Consider the following 19,419-nt stretch of genomic DNA (forward strand, 5'->3'; position numbering starts at 1 on the left):
TTCAGCAAAAGGGTGAACCATGGATGATGTTAACAGGACTGAGACTGGAAATGAAGAGACAGGAAGATGGAAAAACTTTAATTCTTGGATTAAATACTACTTCAACTATGAATGCTATATGACTTTCCTTAATGGCTGCTACAGTTGCGAATGGCAAGCCCAACAGAAGAAAAAAGCTAGACGTCCACTCTGCTGCTGCTCTTTGGTATATGAGTCGGGAGGGAGATGGACCACACTTTCTTAGATATGGGAAAGTGTGTATTCTCTCCTTGAGAGAAGTGCTATATAGTGTGCATGTCTCTCTGTGTGTATGTCTACAAACACAGTCATGCATCATGTTTAATGGGTCAAAAATAACTTTATTTAGAAAATGATCAGAATTAGATAGGGAAAGAATGGAGAATGACACAAGAAATGATATTGGAGGAGTCAAAGGGCTTAGTATATTTTAGGTGGAGTGGAGGATATGAATGGAGAAGTGATGGGAAGTGAATGTAGAGAGAGAATGGTACAGATGCTGTGTGGTTTTAAGAATTTGACATCTGCCATGTAGGAAATATTCCCTAAATTAAGATCGGGGTAAAAAAGAATCCCTAAAGATTTTAAGCTTCTAATGTTGCCACGCTGTGTTTTGGAATGGTTTCATATGGAAGATGCAACAAAAGGTACAAGAGTAATGCAGGGAGATGTCTTTGCCTTCAAATAGAAAGCAACAGTAACATTCAAGGTAAAGCTGATGGTGTCCTGGATCAGCATCATAATGACAAAAGTGGAGAAGAGCAAATTGATTGAACAAATATTTATTACTTAAGGATGATGCACTAAGTCATAAGAGAGCTGTACAGAAGGACATAGAGTGAAAGAAGGGAGGCTTCCTGGGAAAGATGCCATTGGAAGAGGCAGTGTGGTATAATGGAAAAAATCCCTGAACCAGAGCCTGAGACAATGTTTTAGTCCTTGTTTCATCTCTGCCCTTGGACTGGTTCTGTGCTATCTCTGAGCCCTTCTACAGATAGGGAATTAAACTACATAATTCTCAAAGTCCTTGGATAATTCTCAAAGCCCTATTTCTGCTCAGGAGAAGGAGTCTAGCATATAGCAAAAGAGCAAATTCCTTGTGTTCTAGGGAAAGACTGCCTGGATTAAATTTATGGCTTCATCACTGACTATCTCCAAACTAGAGCTTAACAGCTGTGGGACCTTGGGCCAGTTACCTAACATTCCAGGGATTGGTTCCTCACTTGAATAATAGAGATGGTAGCAACAGTAACCACCAATTGGGTTTGTTGTGAGGAGAGAAGCATTATGTGGAAACTTAAAACTGGGCTCAGCATACAATTAGCACTCAATAAATGTTAGCTATCATTTTGCTGTTCATGGAGTCACTGACTTGTGAAGTCATCTTCCACTTATAGGAATGATGGTGTAGGGGATTCTGGGTGGAGGAATTCAGGTGGTCAGAAGTCCAGAGAGAGAGAAATATAGTGGTGTTTAGGGAAACATGAATTTCTGGTATTGAATTTATGAGCAGTTCAGTTCAGTCGCTCAGTCATGTCCGACTCTTTGCGACCCCATGAATTGCAGCATGCCAGGCCTCCCTGTCCATCACCAACGCCCGGAGTTCACTCAGACTTGCATCCATTGAGTCCGTGATGCCATCCAGCCATCTCATCCTCGGTCGTCCCCTTCTTCTCCTGCCCCCAATCCCTCCCAGAATCAAAGTCTTTTCCAATGAGTCAACTCTTTGCATGAGGTGGCCAAAGTACTGGAGTTTCAGCTTTAGCATCATTCCTTCCAAAGAAATCCCAGGGTTGATCTCCTTCAGAATGGACTCGTTGGATCTTCTTGCAGTCCAAGGGACTCTCAAGAGTCTTCTCCAACACCACAGTTCAAAAGCATCAATTCTTCGGTGCTCAGCCTTCTTCACAGTCCAACTCTCACATCCATACATGACTACTGGAAAAACCATAGCCTTGACTAGACGAACCTTAGTCGGCAAAGTAATGTCTCTGCTTTTGAATATGCTATCTAGGTTGGTCATCACTTTTCTTCCAAGGAGTAAGCGTCTTTTAATTTCATGGCTGCATTCACCATCTGCAGTGATTTTGGAGCCCCCAAAAATAAAGTCTGACACTGTCTCCACTGTTTCTCCATCTATTTCCCATGGAGTGATGGGACCGGATGCCACGATCGTTTTCTGAATGTTGAGCTTTAAGCCAACTTTTTCCCTCTCCTTTTTCACTTTCATCAAGAGGCTTTTTAGTTCCTCTTCACCTTCTGCCATAAGGGTGGTGTCATCTGCATATCTGAGGTTATTGATATTTCTCCAGATAAGGTGATAAATGGTAAGTGAGCAGGTCAGAAAGGAATGTTTTAATAAAATTTTGAGGCATCTTTGTGTCAAGTTAAAATGTTTGAACTTTGTTCTGTAAACAGTGGGGAGCCTTTGAACATTTTTGAGCAAGTGTGGCAACAGTGAGAATCAAAATAAGGAAATTTGTTTATGCAACAAGAACAAGTTCATTGAATGTGCTCCACAGTGAGTAAGACAACTAAGGTTTCTGGCCTTCCTGTGGCTTGTATTGTAGTGGAATGAGTTAGGTAATAAACAGTAATGAAGAAAGATGGTTTCATATAAGAGCTTTGAAGATAATACATAGGAAAATGGGAGCATGGTTAGAGAAGACTGCTTTGAAGCAATGTCATGTGAACAATCTCTTAAATGTAAAAATCAAATCAGGCTTGTAAAAACATGGGGGCAGAAATATCCCAGTCAGGGGAACCAGGAAGTGCAAAACTCTTAGGAATTAAAGAGCCTCCTGATGAAGATGAAAGAGGAGAGTGAAAAAGCTGGCTTAAAACTCAACATTCAGAAAATGAAGATTATGGCTTGTGGTCCTATCACTTCATGACAAATAGATGGGGGGAAAATGGAAACAGTGACAGATTTTATTTTCTTGGGCTCCAAAATTACTGCAGACAGTGACTGCAACCTTGAAATTAAATGGTACCTGCTCCTTGGAAAAAAAAGCTATTCCAAACCTACACAGTGTATTAAAAAAGCGGAGACATCTCTTTGCTGACAAAGGTCTGTATAGTCAAAACTGTGAGAGTTGGACCATAAAGATGGCTGTGCACCAAAGAATTGATACTTTTGAACTGTGGTACTGGAGAAGACTCTTGAGAGTCCCTTGGACAGCGGGGAAATCAAACCACTCAATCCTAAAGGAAATCAACCCTGAATATTCACTAGAAGGACTTATGCTGATGCTCCAATATTTGGTCACCTGATGCAAAGACCCAAGTCAATGCAAAAGACCCTGGTGGAGGGAAAGATTGAGGGCAGGAGGAGAGGGAACAACAGAAGATGAGATGGTTGGATGGCATCATCAACTTGATGGACCTGAGTTTGCACAAAGCCTGGAGTAGTGAAGGACAGTGAAGCCTGGTGTACTGCAGTCCAAGAAGTCACAAAGAGTAGGACATGACTGAGCAACTGAACAACAAAGGAACAGATCTGATCATGTTCTAGAAACATAAAGAAGACCAGTATGTCTGGAGTTCAATAATGGAGTTAGTATGTAGAATGGGATGAGGTCAGGGATGGGCAAGACTTGATCATGCAAGACCTCTGGGCCATGGCAGGCAGTTGGGATGATATTCTTGTACAGCAGGCTGCTCTGGGAGGGTTGTAAGCAGGGGAGTGACTGTGTGATACATATTTTTAAAAGTCCACACATGATTTGTGTAGAGGGTGAGTATAATCCGAGTCAAAACCTGTTCTCTTCATATTCCTACTCCAGAAGTGGTGGTTTAGTGCCTTGTTACCTATAATATCTCTCACCATTTTGAAGAACTCTGTTTTCCATTTTGTTTTCTTATTCTTAGTGCTCACAATAACTGTATAATTTGTACAGGGTGGGGATTATTCTATACATTTTTAATAGTTTGGATGCAGTGTCCCAACAAGGCAAAATTTCTCATTCTTGTGATACAGTCACAGTCCTGGGAAGAGTTTGACAGTGTATTGTTCTAGTTTGTGATACAATTTTCAGTGTAGGGGTTGTCTTCAAGGTTCAGTGTGTACACGTTTGCAGAAAGATCATTTCCATATTGGTTTTGAGCTGACAGATCCAGGCTGTTTCCCTGCTTGGTTGTGTGACCTTGAGTCATTTAACCTAACCTCTCTGAGTTTTAACTCTTTATTCTACAAAATGAGATTAACAATACCTAACTCATATAACTCGTATATGAGAGTTAAAATAAATGTAAGTAATTTGTGAAGTCCCTAGCATTATAGCTACTGGGAAAAAAAAGATTTATTCCCTAATCTAGTGCTCTTCTCCCCAAAATGTGGATAGATAAGTGACTATTCATTAGTGAACTGATGAATAATGAATGAATGAATTACTCAGTGCATACATTTGGTACATGGAGAAGTAGATGAATTCAACAGATGATTGTTGAGAGACCATGATTGGCAATACATAGAAGTGTAATGAAAGTTCCTTTTCCTCAAAGAAGAAACTGTGACATCAGATATAAACATATGCAACCAACTCTAGTTCAGGATGTTATAAATAAAGTTTTGTAAAATTCCATAGGGTTGAAAGAATACAGTGGTCTCTCCAGTCAGGGGAGGGTAATGCTACATTGTAACTATGTGGGCCTCTGAGGAGTATAAACAAATGTTGCAGAAGTACCATAAATAAATGGAGTTAAATGAGATTTCCTTCTGTCTCTTCCCAGAGAGAGCGATTATTTTACCCATGGCTGATTATGTCATTTTGCTTGTCGGTGCTTTTATTTTTCACATGGATAGAAACTTCAAATGAATTCAATGGCTTTGACTGGTGAGTTTTACTTTTTGTATTTTCATTTGTGTAAGGGCTGTTTGGTATAATTACCACATGGATCATACTTCAGGCTGAAAAGATCTGGTTACATAAGAGGGAGGGTGGACAAAGTTGGATTTTCTGCATCTGGTGTATGGGAGCCCTGACTCTGGGGAAGCGTAAGCATGCTCAGCACCCTCAGCTACTATACTTCCCTTCCACCTGTGCTCACTCTCACTCTTAGACCAAATCTGGCTCAGGGGGAAGCTTTCTCTGTGCTTCCAGTGCCCTCAGTCCTTTTATTCAGATGATTCCCTGATACCTTGTTCCTCAACTTCTTGATCTGGGTTACTGATGCCTACACTAGTAGGTCTTCATGATCTCTGTCCATGAACCCTGATATCTGTCTCACCTCCAGCCTCTTACTCTTTCTCTGTCCTTACGGGGCTTCCTGAAACTCTAAAGACGGGTGTGATGTGTGATCTGAGCACCCTTCTGGCCAAACTCCAAGACAACTCTCAGTTCTTTCAGCTTCTCTAGCCTTGATTGTTATGTATCTTACCCATTATTTGGTGTTTGATGGGGAAATGGGTCTGTTTAAGTATGAGGCTTTTTAAAAATGTAATTTATTGTTTTTGTTCAGTTGCTAAGTCATGTCTGATTCTTTGTGACCCCATGGACTGCAGCATGCCAGGATTCCCTCTCCTTCACTATATCTCAGAGTTTGCTCAAACTCATGTCCACTGAGTCAGTGATCCCATCCAACCATCTCATCCCGTGTCATCCAATTCTCCTCTTACCCTCAACCTTTCCCAGCATCAGAGTCTTTTCTAATGAGTTGGCTCTTCGCATCAGGTCGCCAAAGTATTGGAGCTTCAACATAAATCCTTCCAATGAATATTCAGGGTTGATTTCCTTTAGGATATCTGGTTTGAACTCCTTGTTTTCTAGGGGACTCTCAAGATTCTTCTCCAATACCACAGTTCAAAAGCATCAATTCTTCGGTGCTCAGCCTTCTTTATTGTCCAACTCTCATATCCATACATGACTACTGGAAAACCCCTAACTTTGACTATATGGACCTTTGTCAGTGAAGTGATGTCTTTGCTTTTTAATATACTGTCTAGTAATTCTTCAAAGAAGCTAGCATCTTTTAATTTCATGGCTGCAGTCACCATCCACATTGATTTTGGAACCCAAGAAAATGAAATCTGACACTAATTTCCACATTTTCCCCATCTATTTGCCAAGAAGTGATAAGACCAGATGCCATGATCTTCATTTTTTGAACGTTGAGTTTTAAGTCAGCTTTTTCACTCTCCTCTTTTGCCCTCATCAAGAGAATCTTTAGTTCCTCTTCACTTTTTGCCATTAAAGTGGTGTCATCTGCATATCTGAGGTTGTTGATATTTTTCCCAGCAATCTTGATTCTTGGGTCTGATTAGGGCTGTTTTGATGCTGTTGTTGTTTTGGGCATTTCTTTTGGTTAGTCTTGTTAAAGGTTTGTCATTTTGCTTATCTTTTTGAAAAACTAAATTTTAGTTTTGTTAATTCTGTCATTGTTTTCCCATTCTTTATTTCACTTATTTACCAAGTAAATTGGCTATTGAATGGAGCAAAGGCATTGACAAAAGATGAAAGACATTGCTGCATAGCCAGAACTGTATGCTATCAATCTTACTCCTAGTTTTCTCCTAGAAGAGCTTTTAATAATTTACCAGATTTCTTGTCATTGGGGAAGAAGAAATACTTTTATGGGATTCCTGGACACTGACTGTGAACTTTCTGAAATGTAAAACTGGAGATATAAAATGCTGCTATGATTCCTTAGTAAGAGTAGGAACTTTTGAGTATTAGGTAGTCAATAGAATTCTGGTTCAGACCCGTATCTTCATTGGGCATAGTGGGTCCCTAGACCACCCTGTGGTTATTTCTCTAGTTCTGGAATGCATACTCCAATAAACATACTCAAAATCATTCATAATCCCCACAGCAATACTCCATCATCAAATAGGAGATGTAAATATAAGAGAAGCTCCCCCTGATCCTAAAGCCACAGCAGGTTTCATAGGCAGTTCCATGGCTGCCATGGCAAATTACCACAAATTGAGTGACACCAAAGAATACCATTTCTTATCTCAGTTTTGTTGGTCAGAAGTGAGGTATGACCTGGTACTCAAGGTGCTTAGCTGGCCTGTGCTTTTAACTTGGGCTCTGAGTGAGACTCACTTCCAGGTTTATTTAAGTTGTTGGCAGAATCCAGTTTCTTCTGGTTGTTGAAATGAAGTGTTCATTTATTAGTGATTGTCAGATGGGAGTTGTTCTCAGCTTCTAGCTTGTGACCTTCTCTATCTTCAAATCTAACAGTGGTGTTTCAACTCCTCATGCTTCAGATTTCTCTGATTTCTCATTTCTCATGTCTCTGAGTTCCTTTTCTGCCTTCTTTACTTATTTTAAGAGCTCATGTGACTACACTGGATTCAATCTGATAATCCAGAATAATCTTCCTACTTTAAAGGCAGCTGAATAGTAACCTTAATTGAAAATGTTCCTCTTATAGTCTAACATAACATCATCACTAGTGACACCAGAGGACAAAGATATATATTTCTCAGATCCTGATGCAGGGAAAGATTGAAGGCAGAAGAAGAGGGTGACAAGAGGATGAGGTGGTTGGATGGCATCACCAACTCAATGGACATGAACTTGGGCAAACTCCAGGAGATAGTGAAGGATAGAGAGGCCTGGTGTGTTACAGTCCGTGGGGTCACAAGAGTTGGATGTGACTTAGAGACTGAACAACAACATACAGATATATGTGTGTGCATATACACACATATATATGATATATATATGAATAAAATGTATGTTTATAATATATATGATATGTAAGGAAATATATATATATATGAATTTTTGCTTATCCCATTTCTCTGTCATTGAAAATAAGATGTGTGACTAGTAGTTAATCTTATATCAGTTCAGTCGCTCAGTCATGTCCGACTCTTTGCAACCCCATGAATCGCAGCACGCCAGGCCTCCCTGTCCATCACCAACTCCCGGAGTTCACTCAGACTCGCTTCCATTGAGTCAGTGAGGCCATCCAGCCATCTCATCCTCGGTTGTCCCCTTCTCCACCTGCCCTCAATCCCTCCCAGCATCAAAGTCTTTTCCAATGAGTCAACTCTTCTCATGAGGTGGCCAAAGTACTGAGTTTCAGCTTTAGCATCATTCCTTCCAAAGAAATCCCAGGGTTGATCTCCTTCAGAATGGACTGGTTGGATCTTCTTGCAGTCCAAGGGACTCTCAAGAGTCTTCTCCAACACCACAGTTCAAAAGCATCAATTCTTTGGCGCTCAGCCTTCTTCACAGTCCAACTCTCACATCCATACGTGACTACTGGAAAAACCATAGCCTTGACTAGACGGACCTTAGTCGGCAAAGTAATGTCTCTGCTTTTGAATATGCTATCTAGGTTGGTCATAACTTTTCTTCCAAGGAGTAAGCGTCTTTTAATTTCATGGCTGCATTCACCATCTTCAGTGATTTTGGAGCCCCCAAAAATAAAGTCTGACACAGTTTCCACTGTTTCCCCATCTATTTCCCATGGAGTGATGGGACTGGATGCCACGATCTTCATTTTCTGAATGTTGAGCTTTAAGCCAACTTTTTCCCTCTCCTCTTTCACTTTCATCAAGAGGCGTTTTAGTTCCTCTTCACTTTCTGCCATAAGGGTGGTGTCATCTGCATATCTGAGGTGATTGATATTTCTCCCGGCAATCTTGATTCCAGCTTGTGTTTCTTCCAGTCCAGCGTTTCTCATGATGTACTCTGAATAGAAGTTAAATAAGCAGGGTGACAGTATACAGCCTTGACATACTTCTTTTCCTATTTGGAACCAGTCTGTTGTTCTATGTCCAGTTCTAACTGTTGCTTCCTGGCCTGCATACAGGTTTCTCAAAAGGCAGGTCAGGTGGTCTGGTATTCCCATCTCTTTCAGAATTTTCCACAGTTTATTGTGATCCACACAGTCAAAGGCTTTGGCATAGTCAATAAAGCAGAAATAGATATTTTTCTGGAACTCTCTTGCTTTTTCCATGTTCCAGTGGATGTTGGCAATTTGATATCTGGTTCCTCTGCCTTTTCTAAAACCAGCTTGAACATCAGGAAGTTATGGTTCATGTATTGCTGAAGCCTGGCTTGGAGAATTTTGAGCATTACTTTACTAGTGTGCTAGTACTTAAATTAGAGGCATAAACATCATCCAGTGATCAACTGTCAGAACAGATGTAACAACATTCTCTAGCATTTTCTGTGATAGCATAAGGTCTAATTCCAACAATGAATACTTCTCTGAATCATCCCAGACCAATCCAATATTTTTAATCATTTTGAAAATTCTTAGGCTTTATCTTTCATTTTTCTTTTTAAACTAGTTTTAATGTATCTGCTTATTTATTTTTGGCTTCATTGAGTCTTTGTTGCTGCATGTGGGCTTTTTTCTAGTCGTGATGAGCAGGGGCTACTCTCTAGTTTCAGTGCACGGACTTCTCATTGTGGTGGCTTCTCTTATTGTGGAACATAGACTCTAGGATGTGTGGGCTTTAGTAGTTGCAGCATGTGGGCTCAGTAGTGAGGCTCATGGGCTTAGCTGCTGCATAGCCTGTGGGATCTTCCCAGATAAAGGGTTGAACCCCTGTCTTCTGCTTTGACAGGTGGCTCTTTACCACTGAGCCACCAGCAAAGCCTTCATCCCATTTTCTACTGCCTCTCCTTTTGAAACTTTATCATGTGTGCCTTTTCTCTTCTTCCCATAAGTGTCATATTCTTTCTTCTGTACTTTTCATGTTTTTTTTGTCTCTCTTTCCTTCTTGATATTTGTCTCCTGACTTGGTTTTTTGCTAAACAAATTATTTTGGCTGTGTTTTGCCTGCTATTAAATTTGTCCACTGCATTCTTAATTTTTGTTATATTTTCCTTTGTAGAATTCTTAATTGGTTCTCTTTTTAATAGGTCTCTGTGCTTTGTCACTCAGTTCAACTCTTTGTGACCCTATGAACTCTAGCCCACCAGGCTCCCTCTGTCCATGGGATCCTCCAGGCAGGAATATTGGAGTGGGTTGCCATGCCCTCCTCCAGGGGATCTTCTCAACCCAGGGATCAAACCCAGGTCTCCCACAGTGCAGCTCTCCCACAATTTTTCCTTTGCCAGCAGTACTCAGCAGGTAGATGGGACCTTCACCTGTTTGGTGTGAGAATTTGGAAATGACCTAATATTAAATATTTAGTGGAAACAGTGTAAGACTTTATTTTTTGGGGCTCCAAAATCACTGTAGATGGTGACTGCAGCCATGAAATTAAAAGACGCTTACTCCTTGGAAGGAAAGTTATGACCAACCTAGATAGCATATTCAAAAGCAGAGACATTACTTTGCCGACTAAGGTCCGTCTAGTCAAGGCTATGGTTTTTCCAGTGGTCTGTATGGATGTGAGAGTTGGACTGTGAAGAAGGCTGAGCACCGAAGATTTGATGCTTTTGAATTGTGGTGTTGGAGAAGACTCTTGAGAGTCCCTTGGACTGCAAGAAGATCCAACGAGTCCATTCTGAAGGAGATCAACCCTGGGATTTCTTTGGAAGGAATGATGCTAAAGCTGAAACTCAGTACTTTGGCCACCTCATGCGAAGAGCTGACTCATTAGAAAAGACTCTGATGCTGGGAGGGATTGGGGGCAGGAGGAGAAGGGGACGACAGAGGATGAGATGGCTGGATGGCATCACGGACCCGATGGACGTGAGTCTGAGTGAACTCCGGGAGATGGGTGATGAACAGGGAGGCCTGGCGTGCTGCGATTCATGGGGTCGCAAAGAGTTGGACACGACTGAGTGACTGAACTGAACTGAACTGAAAATAGATAAGAAGGCCATTATGTTGATGAGGGCAGAAAATAATGTGGCTAGAGAAATTATTAGAAAAGAGAGAGGTACCATTGAAGGCAAAACCAAACTTTTCTTTCTCATTTGGAATATAAAGTCAATATTGCTGCTGGAAAAGCCATGTAATTAATTCTTTGGCTCTCTTTAGACTGCTTTATGTCTATCGTATGTGTTCTTTTCCCCTGCATTTCATTTTTTTGATCATTACTCTGCTTGCATATAAACATTCTATTCTTGTTATATGGATATGAGTCCTTTATCTCTCTGAAGATCTTGAACATATTTTTTATTGTTCTTTTCTGATTGTTATCTTATATTTTTGTGCAAGTTATTGTATTAGTTAGCATTATTAGGTTAATTTGTTAACATCACTTACACATTTTCTGATTCCTGGCTGTGAGATCATGTTTTACAGGATACTCTTCTCAGTGTCTTGATCTGGGATTAGCCTTGCTAGGTTGACTGCTTGTCTAACTTTTTCTTTTGACATGTCTTCTCACCCCTGACCTAAGAGAATTTTTTCTTATATTTAATGTGGTAATATGTTCAATAATCTATATTTTATATTATTAAAACATAATTTCTCTAGGTCTCATAAGGAAAGGAAATAATTTCTGTTATCTTGAAATGAAGAGTCTAAATTCTATGACATAACATTTAGAGTAATTGTAACATTGTTTAACTTAAATCAGTTTATTAGCAGTTTTAACTTATAACCTACTTTAGTAACAAGGAGGACTACAAATCTCTTACACAAGATATAGATGTTAATATAGTGGCTTGCTATTGTGTAAGAGAACATATTTATAAGGACAAGGAATCTGCCAAATTGGCATGTATTAGCTATATTAATGCAGTGAACTTATGGATGACTTTTTCTCTTCTGATATTCCATAATTCCTGTATTTTATTGTTTTTTAAAAGAGTATATAGTTTTTGAGTCTTTATTCTAAATAACTTTAAAAAGCATACCAGTTGTACAGAATCCTATTAATGTACCTGATTGTAGAGCAAAATTAAAACTTCTCAACTAAATACCTGTAAAGGGTAACTGCCCAAATTGCTCCTCTTCTTATTCCCCTGTTTTCTTATGCCTCATCTAGTCCAGTCCTATCCCCTTTCCTTGGCAGAGATACTACTAACTTCTTTATTTTAAAAATTGAAACACATTTTTGCAGGGTTATTTTCCTAGGTACAGGAGTCTGGTTCTTTTGGTCCATTGTCTTGCTGAGTTTCCTTGGGATCCTGGCTGCCTACACAACACTCCTACTGGTGAGTAATGTTTCCCATTTCTCCCACTCCCTTCCTGAGTAGTCTCATGAGGTGCTCTGTCTGTGATATCGTTCCCAGTTGGTGCTGGGAGCCCTCAGATCACGCTTCGCAGAGTCTGGGTCTTCATCAGCCACTTAAATATTAGGCAGGAGGGATAGAGGGGTAAAAAGGCTCATGTTGTTAGATGGTGTGTCTTTTCACTTTTATCCCTTGAAAGGGTGGCAGAACATCCTTTTTTTCTTCCTGTGTTTCATGGCTTATTTTCTGATTCATTTAGTGTTGTCGTTTTAGATACCTGCATCTTCACATGGCAATACACTTATTCATTGAACTGCTCATTTCATAGCCCATCTCTTGAGGATCAGTCTTTCTGGATCTTACAAATTATCTAGTGAGTTAAACCTATTCTGCTCTGCAAATGCTAATCCCCTAATCCAGGTGCAAATTACATTTTAGCAAATGTATTTAGGTAATAGAGACCCTGCCTGTTTCCTGACATAGTAGTGTTGTGTAGTGTGGAAAATTCACACCAGACAGAGTAGTGTCATGTAGTGTGAGAAACGTAGGCCAGGCAGCAGAGGAGTCTTCAGAACTGGAACGCTTATGGGAGACTAACTTTTAGGTAACTAGAGTTTTTCTGTGCCCACTTACACATAGGACATGTATATCTTTCTCTGGTTTCATAATTTCTTGTCTCCACAGATTTCCTCTGTGATACTAAAGAACCCAACTCCCACAAGAGTTTACATTTCGATTAATTTTTCTTTCAGCAAAATATATTATATGAGTGATAAGTACTTAGGTTATAGATATCAAAAACTTTTGGTTTCTGTTTTCATACAGGGAACTTCAGAGGTAAGTATGAAAAATAAAGTTACAGTTGTCCTTAATAAAATGAGACTAAAATCTAATAGGGAACTAGGACATAGACAAAAGTAAGGAACAAAGAGCATTATAATTGTCATTCAGTTCAGGTCAGTTCAGTCACTCAGTTGTGTCTGACTCATTGCAAGCCTGTAAATCACAACACGCCAGGCCTGCTGTCCATCACCAACTCCCGGAGTTCACTCAAACTCATGTCCATCGACTTGGTGATGTCATCCAGCCATCTCATCCTCTGTCGTCCCCTTTTCCTCCTGCCTCCAATCCCTCTCAGCATTAGGGTATTTTCCAATGAGTCAACTCTTCGCCTTAGGTGGCCAAAGTATTGGAGTTTCAGCTTCAGCATCAGTCCTTCCAATGAACACCCAGGACTGATCTCCTTTAGGATGGGCTGGTTGGATCTCCTTGCAGTCCAAGGGACTCTCAAGAGTCTTCTCCAACACGACAGTTCAAAAGCACCAATTCTTCGGTGCTCAGCTTTCTCCATAGTCCAACTCTCACATCCATACATGACCACTGGAAAAACCATAGCCTTGACTAGACAGAACTTTGTTGGCAAAGTAGTATCTCTGCTTTTCAATATGCTATCTAGGTTGGTCATAACCTTCCTTCCAAGGAGTAAGCGTCTTTTAATTTCATGGCTGCATTCACCATCTACAGTGATTTTGGAGCCCCCAAAAATAAAGTCTGACACTATTTCCACTGTTTCCCCATCTATCTGCCATGAAGTGATGGGACCAGATGCCATGATCTTCGTTTTCTGAATGTTGAGCTTTAAGCCAACTTTTTCACTCTCTTTCACTTTCATCAAGAGGCTTTCTGCCATAATGGTGGTGTCATCTGCATATCTGAGGTGATTGAGATTTCTCCCGGCAATCTTGATGCCAGCTTGTGCTTCTTCCAGCCCAGCGTTTCTCATGATGTACTCTGCATGTAAGTTAAATAAGCAGGATGATAATATAGAGCCTTGACGTACTCCTTTTCCTATTTGGAACCAGTCTGTTGTTCCGTGTCCAGTTCTAACTGTTGCTTCCTGACCTGCATACAGGTTTCTCAAGAGGCAGGTCAGGTGGTCTGGTATTCCCATCTCTTTCAGAATTATCCACAGTTTATTGTGATCCACACAGTCAAAGGCTTTGGCATTAGAGGGTACTAAATAAAGTTCTACCTGGGTACTGAGAAGGAAGAGTTAACTTCCAGCCAGGAAGATTAAGTGAGGCTTCTTGGAAGAGGTGGCACAGGAGGAGGATCTTGAAGGGATGTTAGATTTAGACATGTTTATGAGGATGGAGGAAAAAAAGTTCCAGAACATGGGGGTATAATGACAAAGTCAGCAAGACAGACATACATACAGTTTGACTTGAAAAGATAGAAGAATCAGTGATGGTGGTGGTTTAGTCGCTAAGTTATGTTTGACTCTTGTAACCCCATGGACTGTAGCCTGCCAGGCTCCTTTGTCCATGGGATTCTCCAGGCAAGAATACTGGAGTAGGCTGCCATTTCCTTCTCCAGAAGAATCAGTACTGTTAACATATAAGGTATAATAAAGAATAATGTGAAATATGGATAAAATGATAGAATTTTCAAACATTTTGGAAGGCCTAAAAAATAGGCCAAGATATTTAGCATAAATCAGATTTCTAATTAGGATAATCATTCTCAAAGTCATTGTATGGGGAGGGTATGTAGACAGAGATTAGTAAGAAACTTTTTAATGATGAAGATGTGGATGAATGATGTGCTTGGGTCCACCAAACTGTACTTCACTCATACACAATAAACAAAATGGTATAGAATATGGCTATCTTCAGTTCAGTTCAGTTCAGCCGCTCAGTCATGTCCGACTCTTTGTGACCCCATGAATCACAGCACGCCAGGCCTACCTGTCCATCACCAACTCCCAGAGTTCACTCAGACTCATGTCCATCAAGTCAGTGATACCATCCAGCCATCTCATCCTCTGTCGTCCCTTCTCCTCCTGCCCCCAATTCCTCCCAGCATCAGAGTCTTTTCCAATGAGTCAACTCTTTGCATGAGGTGGCCAAAGTACTGGAGTTTCAGTTTTAGCATCATTCCTTCCAAAGAAATCCCAGGGCTGCTCTTCAAAATGGACTGGTTGGATCTCCTTGCAGTCCAAGGGACTCTCAAGAGTCTTCTCCAACATCACAGTTCAAAAGCATCAATTCTTCAGCTTTCAGCCTTCTTCACAGTCCAACTTTCACATCCATACATGACTACTGGAAAAACCATAGCCTTGACTAGATGGACCTTAGTCGGCAAAGTAATGTCTCTGCTTTCCATATGCTATCTAGGTTGGTCATAACTTTTCTTCCAAGGAGTAAGTGTCTTTTAATTTCATGGCTGCAGTCACCATCTGCAGTGATTTTGGAGCCCCCCCAAATAAAGTCTGACACTGTTTCCACTGTTTCCCCATCTATTTCCCATGAAGTGATGGGACCGGATATCATGATCTTCGTTTTCTGAATGTTGAGTTTAAGCCAACTTTTTCCCTCTCCTCTTTCACTCTCATCAAGAGGCTTTTTAGTTCCTCTTCACTTTCTGCCATAAGGGTGGTGTCATCTGCATATCTGAGGTTATTGAGATTTCTCCCGGCAATCTTGATTCCAGCTTGTATTTCTTCCAGTCCAGCGTTTCTCATGATGTACTCTGTATATAAGTTAAACAAGCAGGCTGACAATATGGAGCCTTGATGTACTCCTTTTCCTATTTGGAACCAGTCTGTTGTTCCATGTCCAGTTCTAACTATTGCTTCCTGACCTGCATATAGGTTTCTCAAGAGGCAAGTTAGGTGGTCTGGTATTCCCATCTCTTTCAGAATTTTCCACAGTTTCTTGTGATCCACACAGTCAAAAGCTTTGGCATAGTCAATAAAGCAGAAATAGATGTTTTTCTGGAACTCGCTTGCTTTTTTGATGATCCAGCAGATGTTGGCAATTTGATCTCTGGTTCCTCTGCCTTTTCTAAAACCAGCTTGCACATCAGGAAATTCACGGTTCACATATTGCTGAAGCCTGGCTTGGAGAATTTTGAGCATTACTTTATAGCATGTGCTGCTGCTGCTAAGTCACTTCAGTCGTGTCCGACTCTGTGTGACCCCATAGATGGCAGCTCACCAGGCTCCGCCGTCCCTGGGATTCTCCAGGCAAGAACACTGGAGTGGGTTTCCATTTCCTTCTCCAATGCATGAAAGTGAAAAGTGAAAATGAAGTCGCTCAGTTGTGTCCAACTCCTAGCGACCCCATGGACTGCAGCCCACCAGGCTCCTCCGTCCGTGGGATTTTCCAGGCAAGAGTACTGGAGTGGATTGCCATTGCCTTCTCCGTACTAGCATGTGAGATGAGTGCAATTGTGCGGTAGTTTGAGCAGTCTTTGGCATTACCTTTCTTTGGGATTCGAATGAAAACTGACCTTTTCCAGTCCTGTGGCCACTGCTGAGTTTTCCAAATTTGCTGGCATATTGAGTGCAGCACTTACAGACCATGGATATCTTAGTATATGGTATATCCTAAGATGGACTTGCAGTGTCTAGTAAGCTATGTATTTTAACAAGCTTCTACTCTATGCTACCTGTTTTTGGATATAGTGGCAGCAACAGAGGAGACCAGGTTTCTATTTCTTTATCTTTCAGTTATTTGTAACCTTAACCAAGTCTCATACTCTTCTAATTCTCAGTTTCTTTTCTTTCAATTGAGAGTGATAATGATATTTAAGAAAGTGGTATTTTATAGGGCCTAAAAGTGAAAGTGTTAGTTGTTTAGTCATGTCCAACTCTTTGCAACCCCATGGATTGTAGCCCTCCAGGCACCTCTGTCCATTGGGATTCTCCAGGCAAGAATACTGGAGTGTATTGCCTTGCCCTCCTCCAGGGCCTCTTCCCAATCTAGGGATTGAACACAGGTCTCCCACATTGCAGGCAGGTTCTTTACTGTCTGAGCCACTAGGGAAGCCCAAGGTCTTGTCTGGGACCTGAACTCAGGACCTCTCATGCTGGAGGCAAGAACCATATCCCATAGACCAACCAGCTTGCCTGTATTGTACATTGGTAAAGTATAAATAAAATAATATCCATAAAATTGTTTTGATAAAAAGGTGAGTGCCTTATGCACTCAAACTCTCTTTAATATCCTTAGCATCTAAAGACTCCAGTTTTCAGTCTCCATCTGCACACTGACTTGATGATTGCATAGACTTAGATTCAAATCTAATTAAGATTTATTGACTAATACCAATGTTAACAACAGTGTTAACAATTGTAACAATGGCTGGTTCCTCAAAGAAGAGCTTTTTTTTTTTTTTAACATTTCAGTATTATTATTATTTTATTGTTGGCACATTTATAGGAGAAACTTGATTAGATGAGAAGAGGAAGCAAAATTTAAGGAAATTCAATGAGACTATCAAAGAGCTGGCCCCTCACTCTTATTACTAGTTCTGCATAATACTAGGAATAAGCTCCTTCACAGGGAAAATAAGTTGGTAGGAACTCTGGAAGAATATCAGTGTGGTGATTGTTACAAATTTGCAGAGAAGATAATAAACTCTTTCTGGGTTGCTGGTGAAAGTTACAAGTAGGAGGTCACATGGAGCACTGTTTGAAGGGTTGGTGACATGGAAAGGGAGAGCTTTTTAGACAGAGGAATAGCGTGACAAACCCTTGATGCTGAAAAGGGCAGGTGTAGCGAGAAGTGAATGTAATGCTGGACTGAAAGGAATGTTGAGTTGACAACAGTGTTTTGGATAGCATCGTGGTGATTTCATTTCAAATTATTCTCCTCCTTTTTTTTTTTTTTTTGGTTTCAGGTACTTGGATTTTTGTTGTGTTGGGAAAAACAGCGACTGTACCTGCACTGGTACCATAAGGTAGGACATCCGAAACTTCAAATAGGAGACCTGAGACCAGGCACTGAATGTGCCTCTTTGGCACTAAGTGTTTAATACAGAGCTTCCCTTTCTTTGTCTCCCTTAGCAAAAAAGAAATCTGATTATACTATTTCAACTGAAATGATTCAGTTCCTAACAGGTGGAACTGGCTTACTGACCATGATGAACCCAAACTTTATTTTTTCTCACTACTCTGTGTTAAACTTACTATGTGTGTTGGTTATTCCCATCCCCATAAAATCTTGAGCAAGCTCCATTAATTTCCCAGTCCTTCATAGTTACAAGGGCATTCCATTTCAATTACTAAGTATTTCAGTTCATTGTAATGAATTCCAACTTTATGAGACATTTCCTTTACCCTATTTCACATGACCCAGGCCTGGAAACCAACAGTGGTGAAGAGAACATGACCTTTTACCTTTCTCTCAGAGTAAGGGTCAGGGGAAGGAGAGATAGGGTAAAGAACACAGTCCCACAGGGAGGGTTTGGTTCCATTAGGACCAAGAAATTGCAATTTTTGGCTCTTTACTGCATGGATTTTTCCATGTATGTTTTCAGAGACCCTTCTGTTGAGATCTTGACTGCAACTCTTGGTGGATTCAATGCCTGTCTTCCTGTACCCTCTAAAATTTCTCTGCTGATGTCCTTTTTATTCTCCCTGAGTTTGGAGCCCTTTAAAAATACACAAGAAAGTACAACGGATCTGTTTTGTTCTGAGGAGACAGACATTACTGACCCAGCATCTGAAGACATGCAACTCTTTTCCATCATTGCCTCCCTTGTCTTGTTTTGCTATGGGCTTGAACATCTCCAGCATAGCCTCTTGGTATTTATACTTTTTCAGGCATGGTTTTCCTTGTATTTCCTCAAATCCAGAAACATGTCAAACTCCTTGATTGGTCCCCTTAAATTTCCTCTTACTCAAAAGGGAAGTATGAATTGAAAGTATACATTTAAGAGTTAAAAGAATGGAAATTGAAGTAATAAGATCATGCAGGGAAAGAGGAAATTGAAGCATGAACATATAGGTGTTACTGAGATTCCCAAAGGTTTTGGAGTTTGGATACCATGAGCAATTTGTCACTACAAAGGGTCCCTGCAGGTTAAACCATTCTGATTACTATTCCAGAAACCATGCTTACCTTGGCTCTGGCAGTGAGCGCTGCTACTTGGCCTCTGCCACAGCAGAATCTCATCATTGCCTTTGATCTCAGGAAGCCAGTTTCTGTGTCAGCATCTCTCACCTTTATCCAGGCATAAAGCATGGCCACTATGGTGCTTTTCAAGGATGCTGACACTCTCTTCACCAATGTGTTTCTCAGTATCCTCTGAGACTGCCTGTAGGGCACAATATGGAGTGGGTTAGCTGACCATAGGTGATAGCATTCCAACAACATTTTCTCTTTAAAATTATTCTCAGTTTGTTGTAATCCACACAGTCAAAGGCTGTGGCATAGTCAATGAAGTGGAAGAGATGGGAATACTAGATCACCTTATCTGCCCCTGAGAAACCTGAATGCAGGTCAAGAAGCAACAGTTATAACTGGAAGTGGGACAACAGACTAGTTCAAAATAGGGAAAGGAGTACATAAGA

General features: G+C 40.6%; 1 protein-coding gene across 1 annotated transcript in view; it reads left to right on the forward strand.

Moving 5' to 3' along the window:
* Window positions 1-19: 19 nt before the first annotated feature.
* The window catches only part of LOC120874861 (glycerophosphodiester phosphodiesterase domain-containing protein 4-like), a 106,893-nt gene continuing 87,493 nt past the window's right edge, over window positions 20-19,419 (forward strand). Inside the window, exons 1-4 of the mRNA XM_040256548.1 lie at window positions 20-205; window positions 4,750-4,853; window positions 11,948-12,041; window positions 17,745-17,804. Coding sequence (XP_040112482.1) covers window positions 20-205; window positions 4,750-4,853; window positions 11,948-12,041; window positions 17,745-17,804 — 444 coding nt within the window. The remainder of the gene's footprint in view (window positions 206-4,749; window positions 4,854-11,947; window positions 12,042-17,744; window positions 17,805-19,419) is intronic.

This window comes from Oryx dammah, unplaced genomic scaffold (assembly GCF_014754425.2).
Source record: "Oryx dammah isolate SB20612 unplaced genomic scaffold, SCBI_Odam_1.1 HiC_scaffold_15, whole genome shotgun sequence".
NCBI classification, from domain to species: Eukaryota; Metazoa; Chordata; class Mammalia; order Artiodactyla; family Bovidae; genus Oryx; species Oryx dammah.